General features: G+C 39.7%; 1 protein-coding gene across 1 annotated transcript in view; it reads right to left on the bottom strand.

Moving 5' to 3' along the window:
* RAB11FIP2 (RAB11 family interacting protein 2) overlaps positions 1 to 13904 on the bottom strand; it is a 28522-nt gene extending 14618 nt beyond the window's left edge. Inside the window, exons 1-3 of the mRNA XM_057384529.1 lie at positions 13332 to 13904; positions 2006 to 2448; positions 869 to 1328 (exon numbers count right to left, since the gene is read on the bottom strand). Of these exons, the coding sequence (XP_057240512.1) occupies positions 869 to 1328; positions 2006 to 2448; positions 13332 to 13684 (1256 nt within the window). The 5' untranslated portion in view covers positions 13685 to 13904. The remainder of the gene's footprint in view (positions 1 to 868; positions 1329 to 2005; positions 2449 to 13331) is intronic.
* Positions 13905 to 15347: the final 1443 nt, after the last annotated feature.

The raw sequence follows: 15347 nt of genomic DNA, 5'->3' as shown, positions 1-15347 counted from the left end.
CTATTATGAACAGTATATGTGGGTGGGAATGTACATAAATACATATATATATATATATATATATATATTTATACATCTATAAAGAGAGACAGACAGCATTTCTTTCTTGCTAGCAAACAAAACCCAGAAAGGAAACTAACCGCAGGTTACACTTTTTTTTTTTCCTTAGGGAAAACAAGTAAAGCATTGATAGACAAAGAAAGATTAAAATGGATTATTTAAATCAAAGTTTCTTATCAGTCCTTGTAACTTAATTCACTCTGCTCAGCACATAAACTGCTGCCTCATGCAATGATTTCAATASTTAGAACTCAGCAAAGCTGCAGTGAGCCAAATGAATTCAAGGGAGATAAGTGCTCATGTTGGTCCTCCCTTTTAGAAACAGAACACTCTTTAATTCTTGTACTCTAACATATACAACATAAATACTCTTTTTTCCCAAACAGTGACATCCACAGGATTTCTTTCTACTACTTGCACTTTAACTACTCTTTTATTCATTCAATTTTCTCTTTCCCTTAAACTTGAAACGTTTCCCTCTCAAAACCTGACTTAGGACAAAGTAACAATTAGCAACCAATGTTCAGYGACAGCAGAAGACTTCCAAGGAGAACCCATTCTGAAGCACAAACAAGGTTTTCCACAAACACTAGTACCAAAGATCACTGACAGCATGTATTAGTARTAAAAAAGTAACCTCAAAACAGGAAACGATCAAATTATTTAAAGAGTTTGTAACTTTTACCTAGAAACAGACAAGCACTGACGTAAACGTATATAAAGCACAAAGATCAAGTTCCTCAACACTTCACATTTTCATTTATATAACAWGTTCAAGATATCAGATTGAAATACAGCAAAAACCTACCTTGAAGATGGCAACAGGCTCGTAGGCTTGAAGTTTGCCATAAACGGATTAGTTGAATCATAATCAAAACTCTCCTGATGAGCTTCCCCAAACGCACTCGGTGATTTCAAGTCAGTAGAACTCTCTGATCCCCCATTGCTAAGTTTATCTGACCTCTTGCTATCTTTTTTTCCAGTCACTCTTTCAAAAAGACTAACTTTYTCTTTTTTCTCTTTTTTAATTTCTTTCCTGATCTCRACAGGTTTGGAAAACAGACTTATGTTTTGATCCCATGCTGCTGGGCTTTCTTCAAATGGATTCTTCTGTCTTGGCAGTGTAGCAAATTTTTGGGGTAACGAAGCACTCACATTAAATGGGTCATTTTGTGCTTCAAGTGCAGTTTCATCAACTGTGCTGTCAAGTTGGCTCATTTTAGAAGTATCAACACTTAATGTCCTTCTGTGTGGAGATTTTAGACTCCCTGCAAACAATCTGTCATTAGTATATTATCAATGAGACACTATATCACAATTTATGACATGCAGAAAACCCATTTTAGCTTAGATCTAGATGCTTTGCAACTGCGTCTTCACTGAGGAGTAACTAAGCTATTTAAAAAGTAAAATTAACAGCTGAGGCCTTGATTTCATGTTTCACAAATGTTTATCAATAGGCAGCACAGGAAATTTTTGTTTCCTGCATGAAAACCAAGTTATACAGGCAAGACAGTTATGACTGGTATGCCATTTCAGAAAGAGACAATAGTATATTGCTGCATAATAACTTTGARCAATGCAAAGTATTTTCAGTTCTTTGTATAAATCAGGTTTAAAATTTGGTGACAGATTTTTACTTTTCAATTAGACATTACTCACAAGATGTTATTTTGCCTAGAGTCCCCTCTGGAATGAAATATACTCTGGGTTGAGGACATAGTAAGAGAAAATGCTGAATTATCATACGTTATGAGCAATATAAGGTATTTCTTGTGCTCAGAAACAGCAATCATGATTACCAGCAACAAAAGAAGTGTAAAAAATAGGCCAGCAGTATCTCTTAACATTTTGGCCTTGTAAGTGCTTTATAAACTGCAGTGACAGATTCTGAATGCTCTAACAGCAGTGAGCTGTAATTGTAATGGTTATGAGTTTTACTTACCACCTTCATCAACTGAACCAAAGGATTCCAGCTGACGCCTGAAAAGATGGGGGTAGCCAACAGTGCTGGATTTCATTTTCTCTGAGGAGATRTGTGGTCCTGTCAGATCTGACATGGAGTGAGCCGAGGACAGYCGCTGAGGTCCCAAGAGGAAAGGTTTTTTTGGTTTTGATTTCATTTGTACCTCACCACTAGACACCTCTAGATTTGCATCAGGTATGTGAGTACTTGGGATGATTGCAGAGGATGTATCCGAAAACGTCCCATCGTTTTTCCGACCCTTCATTTTGTCTTTTAGTTTAGCAAAYGGAGATTTGGTTTTGTCCTTCATTGACAAGTCAAACATACTTGCTGTCATGTTGTTCCTCATAAACTGAATATTSACATTTATTTCTCCTCTGTCTTTCGTTCTCTTCCCTTGTCTGGATTCTAGGGGAAACCACCTTAAAAGAGAAAGCAAGCAAATTAAGTTGTGTTTTCTGGAGACTACTCATTGCACTCTGGTTAGTTGGTTCATGTATCAGGTTAGTGCAGTTTAAAATAGGAAAACCCAAATCCTATACCAAAGATTCAACCATTCCTGTACCGAAAAACTCCTTTGTTTATATTWGTTTTTGAAGACAAAATTTATTAACTAAGCAGTACAAAGCTCTTTACAGTGTCCACCCATTTCAAAAACCAAAAGCAACTCTGGAAGCTGACTAAACCTCATCAAAGCTAATGAGCTTGCATGAATGAGAATTTTCATAAATACAGATAAATTTTATTTTAGTATTTAAAAGAACACTTGACAGTTTTCAAGTGTCCTTCATTTAGCAGGGATGACAGTATTCAAGTGTCCTTTATTTAGCAGTGATGCATATTAATGTGTTCCATGTGGCAATTGCTTCATCTAGTAACCTTTTCTCCTTTGATTTTGCTCAGGTTCAYGCACTAGCAAACATTTTCCCCTCTTTTCTACCTTCCAAGCACTGGTAGCAGCACTAGCTAAGAATCTGAGAACCCAGAACATCCAACTACCATTTCAATTTTGCAATTGCCTCCTCTCTGGCTGACAGTAACTCTGCGAGCACAACTGTGAGCACGTAGGTGTATCCCCAGCATYCTCTCTTTTGCAGGTCACCAGCAGGATTAACTTCAGAAATATTTCCTTTGGAACCATGACATAAATCCTCACTCCTTGAAAAGAGATCAAAGGTGTGATCATCTGTTTAAAAAAGCCAAGTGTGCTTCTTTGCCAGGTCCAGCAAAAGCTTTATCATTATCCAAGTGTCTTATTCATTCCCTATTGTGCTCCATTGTCCCATGGAAGCATCTGCAGAATTATGGCCCAATCTCCCCTCCACAGCTTCACCTAAATGAATAACCAACACACAATCCCTTCTCCACAACCATCAACAGGAGCCTTTTCCTATTTCAAAAGGGCAAAGGCATATTTCAGATCCACCAACTCCAAAGAAGTGCTCTAAACCTACTGCCAGGARAAATCCATGCACACAGACTAACACAACAGCACTTTACCATGAGTAACTTTTACCTTCGAGATAAAGAAATTAAATTGCCTATTGGCACAGATGTGAAATTGATTATACAATTATGTATACATTATTCAATCCTGACAAATATAGAAAAAGGGTCAGGAAAGGAAAAAAAAAATAACCCTTTTATTTTCATGARTATATTTTAAAGGTGACAACTGAAATCAAATTTTCAGGCAGAGATTATGTTTTTTTGAGTTGAGAAAATACTTCCAAAAGTGACATACCAAAAAAATCAAAAGAATATGATGCCTTTTTTTGTTGCTGCTTTGTGATGTCCACATGATTTTACGTTTCATACTAAAGCAGAATAACTAAGAAGTACCAGGGCTTCTCTTTTCTGCCACTGAACAACATGAATCTGGACCAATAGACTCAGAATTTCAAACTAGAAGGATAATTAAATCTGCTGGAAAAAAGCTTTTCTTCTGTTGTGAGGTAACTTCATTTATGTATTTTAAATGAAATGCAAAACCTGAAATATGTGTCTGAAGAAGATGGATCGTTTTTCCTTTTAGTTAATAATGTTTCACTTCTCTGGTAACTGATTCCAGAAACAGTTTAAGTCATCTATAGASTTGTTACAGAAAACACACAACAGAACCAAAAGTCAATTTCCTTTGTGCTGCATAGTATTGAAAWACTGGAAGACAAGATAGCCTGCTTTCTTTAAAACTCTTCTTTAAAAGAAAATAAGTTCACATATTCCCTTACAAAAATACAAATACATAGCATTATGAGCAAGCCCTGCTCAGGCAGACCCTGCCTGTGCAGACAAAAAACCCCCAACAAAAACCATCCTGAAGCTGAGAAAGTCCTCCCATGATTCCTCACACACACACTAAACATATACATAAATACAAATGAGACTCATGAGCATTTTATGAGAAGTAATATCCAGAAAGGACCTCACTTTTTAACATTCAAATTTAATGGCTCAGCCACACTGTAACAAAACATTCTCTTTTTCCCTCTCTTCGCAGGTTTCAAACATTAATACTCTATTTCTGATAAAACTGGTAAATTTTTCCATGTTTCTGCTTAGGAATTACCAAAACTTTAAACTGATGCATGACTTGTTTTAGAACAATATCAAGACATAAACTCTTAAGCTTTTGCTATGTRGAAGAATGTCTTTTATTTTAAAAATTCATTTAACTGAATTATTGGCATTCTTACCACCAATCAACAACGCTGTGTCATTACCAGCACCCACCTGCTTAATGGCAAACCCCCACAAACTACTTGGACACTTAGATCTTTTTAAAGAGAAGCCCACAACTAACAGGTTGCCTTCACAGCTTCTACACTTCTTTTCAAAGTAGACCTTGAAGAACTTGACATTACAAATAAGTTCAGGTGGGAAAACAAAGAAGACAACAGAAGGTCCTGCTGGAACCAGGTTCAACATTACTACTGATTCCAACAGAATTTAATCATAAACTCTTTTACTCCAGTAAAATTCCTCTGTTCTTCAGYGGAATTTCTATTTGAATAATGATTGCTGGATCAAATCTTTGTATGAAAGACAGATATTTAATTTTCATAGGCATTTCAAGGAGGTTTCTTTGTTACCTTGGAGAGTTTATCTTGTTTTAGTTATAATGAAGGTTCCATATGCTTCAGCTCATTACAAGACAATATGAGAAGCAGACTCAAATCATGATTTTCTTCAAATTCAAAGGCAACTAATTACTTTTTTAAACAGATGAGAACAAATGCAGGCAATGCATTTATGTGGAGCTGCACGTGAACGAGCAACTAAGTCTKTAAATGTTTCTTATTAGAATGTGTTTCAACAACACATGGGCGTGAGCAGCAAATAGAAAAAACAGCACTATACAGGAGAGAAAAAAGAATCGGAAAATGAAGTCCACTGTTTTCAGATAACAACATTTGGGTCCTAAAACTCTAAATTCCACTATACCACTGCCAATTTAAAAAATTGAAATGTATTATAAAAGCCAATAAAACCTGCTATTTTGGTTTTGTTTACAGTACTTTTAGCCACAATAAATGCTCCATTTGTCAGGCTGCCATAAGCTTATTCTATAGAAAGCCTGTACAAAGTAGRAAAATAGCCAATAATATACATGAACAAAACAGGGTGGCTTTTATGAGTGCAGATGCCCTTTTACTTAATAACCAAATATTACATCCAGTCTTGCAGACAKTTTTTATTTAAACAGACCTTGTACAAAGTCTGGCAAATTTTCCCAACTTCAAAGGAAGCCCTATTGCCTTCGGAATCACATTCATACTTCTTGCTCTCACCTTCAATGTTCTGTAGGGCAATGTCCTCCATACACCCTCTAATTTCAACTTTTTTTCCCTATGGCTTCTATAAGTACAACCCTTGCTTCTTTTTCTCATCTGTTTTTCAGTGTGCTAATGGGCTTTGCCTGTCTTGCACAGGTTTCTGATAMTTTTTACTTTTAAGTATTCTCTACATTGCCACCCTGCATGCTGACAATTTTTTTGAACGCACAAGGAGATCAACGTGCAAGCCCAAATAGGAAAAATCCAGYTGACCAGGCAGCCCTGAAAAAGTCAACTCCTAACCCAACCAGTGTGGCTACTTTCTAACCATGACAACATTAATTTGGCCACACCTACAATCAGGGATGCAAAAAGCAAGCTCTTATGCAGTATTACTAGTAAGGAACCTTCACCTTMRGAAARAMAGAAAAGAAAGGTGAAGGCCAAAAYTGAAATAAGCTACTAYACATGAGCAAGTTACAAAACCCAGGCCTGACCATTCCATTTCCATTCCAGTCTACACAACAGACTTTCAACTGGTTTGCTCCTCCCCTTTTCTGATTTGTCCTCCAAATCTGCCACAGAATTTGACACTTCCAACTCTTACCCCTTTTTCTCCTTTGAAGAAGCATCACTCAGCCTATGCTACTCACTATGTAACAGTGAGCAGGACGGGCTGACAGTATGGGTAWGAAAAAGCACTACCTCATTTCAATCACATTTTCTTTAYATACTTTAACAGCCTCCAAAACCAYCGGGTAACTTGTCTACCMATTTCRACAGGAATCAAGTGAAYRTGCCAGCACATTCAACCTGAGCATGTCAGATGATATCTTGACTCCATCTTCTCACCAGTGCCAAACATGGAAAGTATTGAAGGAATTTTCCCATCGTCCTGTTTCTCAAACACACCACTGCCTTCATTCTACCAATAATTATCTGTTGAGCTGATTTAGTTTTGCTTTGCTGAAAGCGTAAGATTACACCAAAAGAATTTTGCRAAATCTTTACTTTAATTCACAAATTACTGAAGAAATTCTGCAAAAAGCCATGTAATCATCACAGCATCTGCCAACATTTCTAACCTTGATTTTAAAGGCAAAAAAACAGCATCCTGATCTGCTACACAGCAATGAGAACTTCCTATACAGGCAGATACTTTTAAACTTACCCCTATAAGACCATCAGAATCTCAATGATAGAACATGTCCATCAGCTGTCACAGGAGCAAAGTAGATGACTGGCAAGCAAGATACACTGAAGAAACTTGCTCCACAAAACCCCACTAACRTAAGTGTCCACACCTAATTGATAAAAAACAAGATCCAAAGCACAGAACTGTCTGACATTTTCATTTAGCAGCATGTGCACTTTGAAAAATGCAGAAGTATGTTTTGTGATAAATCATTCTGATACCATACGGAGAGATTGCCCCAAAAGTCAGCCAAGTAGGAAAATGAAGGCAAGGGGCTGAGCACAGACTACATTGTGCATGAGGAGAAATTAAGAAGAAAACAGATTCTTTATTAAAATAAGTGATGACACTCACAAAGATAAATACTCTTACTTTCTGGAAGCCAACTGAAATGAGATATTCAAAGCAGTTTCAAATAAATAYTACAGAGTGACATTTTAACACCACAAAACATATGGGAACTGACAGCTATCACAACACCCTCACTACAGGGTTTGCTAACATCAACTGGAATCAAAGTCATTAAAATGATCTTAGTTTACTTATTATTCTGGCTCAAGACTATGTGTGAATACTTWTATTTTAGAAACAAAATAACGGAAGGTATGAGAATTAGGGCCAGTTATTTGAGTTGAGTGTGTGTGCRAGCATGTGTGTATGCACAGAAAATGAAGAACCATTTCAATCCAGATGGCACTTAGACTCTTACTCAGAATTATTACTTATTGAGAGGATGTGMATGGATTTGCTGTCAAAATGTAAATGCTGGGAATATTAATCAAAAACTGAAAATATCACTACAATTCCATAAAGCTACAACTGAGCAAAACTTTGTTTTCCCCCACAACCATCCTTCTCTTCTGTTCCTCACTATTAACATTCTTTCTTTTTTTTTTTTTTTTTTCCATTTAATGAGTGGTACCACAAAACAGCCCTTATGGAATCTCTAGGCTGCACTTTATTTCTGTGTCTTTAACAAATTTCTCAACTGCTACTCTTCCCACTTTTGGCTTGAGTGGAACAAGGTTCTTCTCTTGCTTTAAGAGAATAAACACATTTTAGAATGAAGACCACAATAAAGACTTGTTCTGTTACACCCTACCATTTCCACCATTATTGAAATTCATCACTTAAATTTAGTTTAAACCAGAAAAATGCATTTTAAGACTAAAAATTAGTAAATTATAGTGTATTTSGTWTTGCAGAAATACTATTAAAATGGTWCCCACTCATTAACTAGCACTGAGTCTATATTTTATCTATTTACTAGCTGTTTGCTTGATCATAATTCCAGATGTGTTTGAAGCTACCTACTCCAGTTCCTTCCTCTTGCTTATGCTGCTACAGATGAGAGAGAGGACAGAGCAGAGGCAGTTGAAGAGGAAGTTGACATCCAAGACAGAGGTTGCCAAGAAAGAATTCACATTAATTTGGAAAACGCCACACAATTTTCATATCGTTCAGGAAACTCAGCARCACTAAAGAGCGTGCCTACACACAAAGGTACTGGTCATGGTCAGCCATTAGTTCTTTTTGTTTGCTTGCTGAGAAGCCAGTTTTGACTTTTTTATTGCCAAWATAAGTGGAGAAGTATCTTTAGAAAAGGCCAAGATTCCTTCACTGTATTAAGCTAAAGCAAGCACTTTTTTTTAACAAGTGCTGCAATTTGTGTGTGTGTAGAGAGGAGTGTTGTTGAGGTATTATAGACTCCAGGGAGAAGAGGAACTAAATCACAAATAAAAGATGTCTCCTCCTGCATTTCCATAAGAAATAATAAATCTACATCMCCTGCCTCCTCAAATTTATAGCATTCCAAACAAGTGTTGCATCTTAAATCAGCTGAACGTACAATAAAATGAGGGATCCAGGAAAGCTCATAAAGGAATGGACAATAAACAGAGTGGAATTAGAGAGTAACAAGGATAAAGCAAAAGCGGAGGAAATAAGTAATGTCAGGAAAGTTAACAGCAGTTTGTTATTGTAGTGCTGCATTCGTTTASTCCACAGGTGGAAAAAATCTAAGCACAGTCATTGTTAAAAACAACAGCAAAATACTTCAGTAAATAAGGACATGTCAGCAAACAAGGATTTTTCTTTTACTCCATGGTAATTCAAAAATTTGTTTTGATGCTATATGCAATCAGATTATCAGCAGCATTAAGGCAAAATAGAAATTATAACTGATTTGAAATTACAACTAAAAAGCATATAGGTTTTAAAACAACGTATTCATTGATCATAATTTACATTTCAACTGWAAGACTAGAAGAGGTATATTTATTTTGCAAGAGCAGACAAAAAACTGTCATGTATTTCTTAGGATAAATTAAAAAACTCACACGATGTTACTACAAAAAATAAAAGTCATGTCAGAAATGCAATATTTGAAAACTTATGCTAAATACATYTCATTAAAGCAGTTTTTCCAAAGCTTTTTGAACTGGTAAAAAACTTCAGTAAAATCTTTCAGCATCTGGAGCCTCATTTTCAGCTCTGGAAAAAAGAGCAGAAGTAAAAAGTCCCTGTCCATTTCCAACAACAGAGATGTCCAAGACACAAATTTACGAACTTTCACAGTACGATGGGCATTTCTGCACTAAGASAGAAAGAAAATGAACTGGGATCCTGCAGATGCTTTGGATGAAGTCTCTGGAAGAGATCTAGTGAGGGACCATCTGAGCCACATCTGGATCTAACCGTTCCAGGAATTTTTACTTTTAAGAATTTGAAAAATCGTCAGTTTCAGAAAGGAAAAGGACATTGCATGATGGTGTATACAAAAATTTCACTATAGACTTTTCTTAAGTCTTGAGCCAGAGCAAGTTTCTTAAAGCACTAGACAAATCCTATCATGAGGCCTCTGCCTCAAAACTTTACTGMAGGGAGTATTTGTCTTAAGATATGACAAGYAACAAAAAAAGCACAGAAAARAAGGACTATTTTTCTCYAACAAAATGTTCCTGAGTCTGCAATGACTTTTGAAATTTATTTCTTCCAAATTATAAAATATTAAATTTAAAAAACATATAAAAAGCCAAATGTCACACACTCATGGTCTTCCTAGGAATTCAGAATCAGCTGGTAGCCTTCACTTCTCATACCTCCTTACTAAAAAAGCACTAGGGAATTGCTGACAGGGTTCAGCATTGTGCAGAATATTAAATATCTTTTTTGCAATACCCTGGTGACTCTTGAGTCTGTCTCTTACAGCACCATATGTACAGCTGTGTTGGAAAGAGGAAGCTATTAAATATATTAAAAAGTAGAAATATTACCAATAGACACTTCATCAAATAACTGGATCTCATTCATCCCCAAACAAAGCAAGAAATGTTAAGGTTACATCAACATAAGAAAATAACTCTGAATTTAATAACAGCACAAGCCTGTTGAACATATTTGAAAGTAAAAACATTGCTTAATAAAACAGATTAGTGTTTCTGAAACAATGAACATAGCTTTCAACCATCAGAATGCTTTGGTAACAAAGACATTGGACTTGGTTTTGAAAGGTGCTGGGTGTCTCAGTTCCCACACCAAAGTCACAGTTAGAAGGTCTTTGGATCCAAATATAGTACCCTTAGTTTACTGCCAACACAGGACTAGGAATATTTTGTATCAAAAAGGATTTAATAAAGGGGAGGGAAAGGGTATTTTGTTTGAGACTGAATTCATAAATCTATTCTTGAAAGTCTGCCCTCCTCCCAAACACACATACAAATATTGCATCTCCAACGTGAAAAATGGAGACAGCAAAGACATACCYGCATGGCATGAGCGCAAACAAGCACACTGACATCTCAAAAACATCTAAGCTTAAGAACTCAAYGTTACTTTTTTCCAAAAGCGAGTTTTAGAAAGGGGGTTTTGAGGTTTCTAAGCAGCTAGACACCAACAAGAAAAGTGGATTTTCAGTGGCTCYTTCCCCATAAGAATTTAAAGCGGCGTTAAGCGAGAACGCGCTGCCAAAAATCCCACTTGCTGCCCCGCCGCACCTTTACACTTACATAAGAMTTTTACAAGTACGGCTGTTCGGCTCTAGGAGCCTAACACCCATCAMCTTTTAATAAGATTTGCAATCTTAAAAGCTCAAGTAACTTCTGAAGAAAGGACTTAGGCTGTTTGTAAAAATTTCCCCATAGGCCCCCATCTTGTGCAGCAGAGCTCGCGGGCAGCGCGCAGCGTTCCCGGGGAGCCGCGGTGATTGCAGCGGTGGTCTGGGAGGAACTGCTTCACGTCTACATTGCAGGAGTTCCTCTCTCACACTTCACAGAAAGAAATGAGAAAATAAAGAATACCTATGGAGCCCTGCTAAGCATAACTTCCTACAAAAACACTGCAGATCTGAATGTTTATTTAACTATCACCAAGGACTGTGTCACTTACCCCACTTAAAAATTTCTGGAATAATTTTGCAAGACTCCAGTACCACTTTCACTAAAACTGCTGCAAGACACTATGTTTCTTTTCCTAGGGAAAAGAGGTTTTATTACTCACAGTAATACATGAGTAATTTACATATTTTCCTCCAGTTTCTGAATATATATTTCTATGTACATATTTCTATGTAGATTTACAGCCTTTATATTTATTAGCATTCCTCCCTCATTCATTCACCTTGTTTTTCACCCTGTTGCTAGGTGCTGCAACTAAGGCAGTTGCCTACTGAACCTGCAAGATAATTACAACTAATGATTCAAGAATTTTTAAGATGCATGTCTAAAGAGCAGTGAAACTTCTTGAATCAAGTGTTAACAGAAATCAAGACCCTAAGGCTACAGGAATTACCATGTATTGCATCAAGATAAACTGGTTTGTCCCTAARAAGATAAGCAATTAAAATGTGTAATACTCCAGACAGTGAACCCACAAGAGATTCTGCATAGAATGCTTTCCCATTATACAGTTTGTAAACATAATCTTTGCAAAATATTTAGTTTAGAAAAACAAACACCAGTGCAAAGAGAGCYTTGACTTGTCTTTGGTCCTCTTCAACCTCAGCCACTGCACTTAAGCAGGAGCARGTTTTGAAGTGGTTTCTGCAGAAACCGTTGTCTGACCAAGAAGCCCTGCCTGGCATTGCCATATGGATTTCCACCTCCAACTGCCAACACTGCTGGAGGTTCAGCCCTGGCACAGCCAGAGACACACAAATGATGCCAGACTTTTAGTGGCTTGGATGCAAAGTCCAACACCGCACCACAGACTCACCATCACTATGGATATCACACTTTAATTTTAACAGCTGAGATTTGGGCATAGGAGCCTTTGTACTATACTGAAGAGACACTAGAGGAGGAAAGGCAYCTGGAGCAGGAACTTTTTAACCACTGCAGAAAGATCTGTCAGCATTCAYACATCACTGCCTACATAGAGCTCACTTGGAGGTCTCCAGGACAAGCATACCTAATCCATACCCAAACCATGGAGTCATAGGCATGCCTGCAGTACTCTCRTACCTACAGTTTGAGTTATACACACACTTGGATGATAAATTATGCTGGTACCAAACAACATTAAGAACCATGTCTTGTCTAGGAATTAAAACRACTTCACTAATTTAGCTGAAAAACCCACACAATTAGAAAAATACAGTTCAACTTAATATATTAATTGTTATGATGCTTTTTTTTTTTGCATTCTCGTGCCTGAACTCGGCGGCAAGTAGCAACTTTATTCAACAAAAGCTTATGGAGGTACTGATAAAAGCTACCACAAGAGATGAAATTTCTCTTCAGTCTTCTCAGGCGAGGCCTGCTGCATAGTGCAGCCTGAAGGATCATGGCCTAAGATTAATCACAACCAGTAAAGCACTGTGCTGTTGTGGCAAGCCTTCATTAAGTCACAGTCCATTGACCACTAAAACATAAATATAAAATATTTAAAGACACGTGGTTGCAGCAACTGAAGGAAAACAATTTTAAAGAGAACCACACCAGGTTTCAGGGCATCTGAGTTTGAACCATCTCACGCATGGTTCAAGCTGCGCTAGGAGTTGAATGGGGGTATGGCCCTGTGCAGAACAAAGAAAAATGCTTAGAAAAACAGGCTGTGATGAGTTCACATTACACACAAGAGTTTGTCAAAAAAGTTAATGTTACTGAAGTCCTTCCCTGTGCAAGGTGAGCACTTTGATTACAGTAAACTTCTTTGGAAGACGTCAGGCCACAATGACATAACTGTATTGGTTAAGAGACTTGAACACAGAATCAATGAGAAAAACATACAATTTCATTTCAAAATATGTACGTTCATAGTAAGGCTACTATTTCCCGTCCTCCCCAAGTGCAACTGTCCAGGGATTACAAATTACAATGAAAAAACCATCACTTACTCTGTTTTCCGCCTTTGCTTGTCTTCAAATATATCATTCAGACTTATGGCCACCTGTCCCAAAAACCTGTCCAGCCCMACCAGCGACCTGTGCATGACAATCAGGTACAGGATGTATTTTTCTGGATTCTCCTGCATGAGTAATCCAGGGAGCTCAAAGGAGGCCTCTTCTTTCCAGATGGGATCCAGGGTCTTCTCAGCCACCGAGGTGGAGTACTTCTCCTTGCCCAGCTGGATGATGGTGTAGGCATCGTTGCTGCCATTTTTACCTTTTGGCTTCAGACCTTTGGCTTGAAGGACCGTAACTTGCACGTGAGTTGGGAACCACTTCTGGGCTTGCTCTGCCAACATCATCTTTGAAGATCGCAGCAGCAGCAGCAGCAATAACAAACGCAAAGTCTGTCAGTCCTCGAGTGACTGCGTAAGGGCACTTACGGCGGAGACACCTGTCAGGGGCTCGGCCGGTCCTTTCTCTAGCACTCCCGGCCGCGGGTGGCCCTCACCGGCCCGCGGGTCCCCCCTTCCCCCGGCAGCCCCACCTGCGGCTCCATGGCCGGGGGGGGCTGCAGGTCCCGCCGCAGCCCCGGCCCCGCCGCCCCTCCGCGCCCGGCCTGGCCCTGCCCGCCGCTGCCGCTGCCGCCGGCCGGGCCCCGCGCCGCCCCCAGGGCATCCCCCGGGCAGGGCCGCTCCGCCGCGGGGCCCCGCAGGCCGGCGGCGGCCTCCCCCTGCTCGTCCCGGCTCGCTGCCGGAGGGGGCTCGCTGCCGGGCTGACCCTCCCTGCCTCCGTCAGCCCGCCCGTCCGTACCGCGGCCGCCTCAGCCTCTCGCCGCGCTGCCCCCCCGCCGCCGCCCGGCCTGACGGGCCGGCTCCGCCGCTTCCGCCTTCCCCATGCTGCGGGCGGCGGCGGCGGTCAGAGGGCAGAGGGCAGGGTTCGCCCCCTCCCTCTCCTCGCTCCGCCGCCGTTCCCCGGCTGCCCAGCACACCGAGCACCCCCGGTGCCCGCGGGCAGGGCCGGAGAGGCCGCGGTTCCCCCGGGCGTGRCGGAGCGCCGGGCTCCCGGGGCCGCCTCCCGGCTGAGATCCCCGTCCCGTTAATTAATTCATGGCTATTTTTATTTCTAGAGCGGGCAGAGAGCTCTGCAGGAGYTGGGGRGAGGAGGGAACTTAGATAAAGACGTCTATTGTTTTTATCGTTCAATATTAGGGGCTCGGGGGCGACCAAAGAGCCAGCCGGGAGCGATCCCGGAGCCCATCCTGCTGCCAACCGCTTCGGGAATTTCCTTGTTTTCCGTCCCATCCACCCGCCCTGGCAAATCTGTTGGATTAAATGAGAACGTGAAAATTACAAAACAAAAATATTAAGAAAAATAATATAAAGTAGAGAAACTCTGGTAAAAATGGAGTAATGTTAATACAGAGCTGRCACTTCTTGCCTCTTCCACATTGTATCTGATTATTGTTGATATTGGGAAATAGATGGTCCAGTTGGATGTGGTAACTTCAGTGGATGTCTCRGGATCATATTCAGGGAAAAACATGTAAATGGATTATCCAGGGYAGTAATTTCTGTAAGAGTTACAGGTGCTGTGGTTGTGTGCCCTGGTTTGTGATGCTGAGATGCTAATGGCCAATTAAGGCTGCTGATTAACTCTGGGATATCACCATCCCTCTCACCTGAAAACCCTTCCCCTACACTGCAGCTGTCATTCTTCCACATCCTCAGGTATCTTTGCCAAATGTTTCACAATGAAGCTCCCAGGATGAGTTGCTCCTCTTGGGGAAGGAGTAGCAGTATTTTGGGCTGGAAGAACCAGAAGGGGTTATGGTGCCAGTATTCTGCAGGAGACTTTAGGCCATGGGGGAAAAYCACAGGGTTCTTGTTGGAAAGCAGAGACACTTATGTACATCGGAATATTTCTGAAATGAATTTTATCACATACAAATTCTGTTTTAGAAGAATAATCTTCATTGCACTAAATAGAAACCAAAGCATGCTGAACTCATCAAATCAAAACAAG

The sequence above is a fragment of the Malurus melanocephalus genome, unplaced genomic scaffold (assembly GCF_030028575.1).
Source record: "Malurus melanocephalus ecotype Western Australia unplaced genomic scaffold, MMel_1.1 scaffold_716, whole genome shotgun sequence".
In the NCBI taxonomy this organism is placed as follows: domain Eukaryota; kingdom Metazoa; phylum Chordata; class Aves; order Passeriformes; family Maluridae; genus Malurus; species Malurus melanocephalus.
Note: the sequence above shows the minus strand (reverse complement) of the source record. Positions and strands in the feature narration are given on the sequence as shown.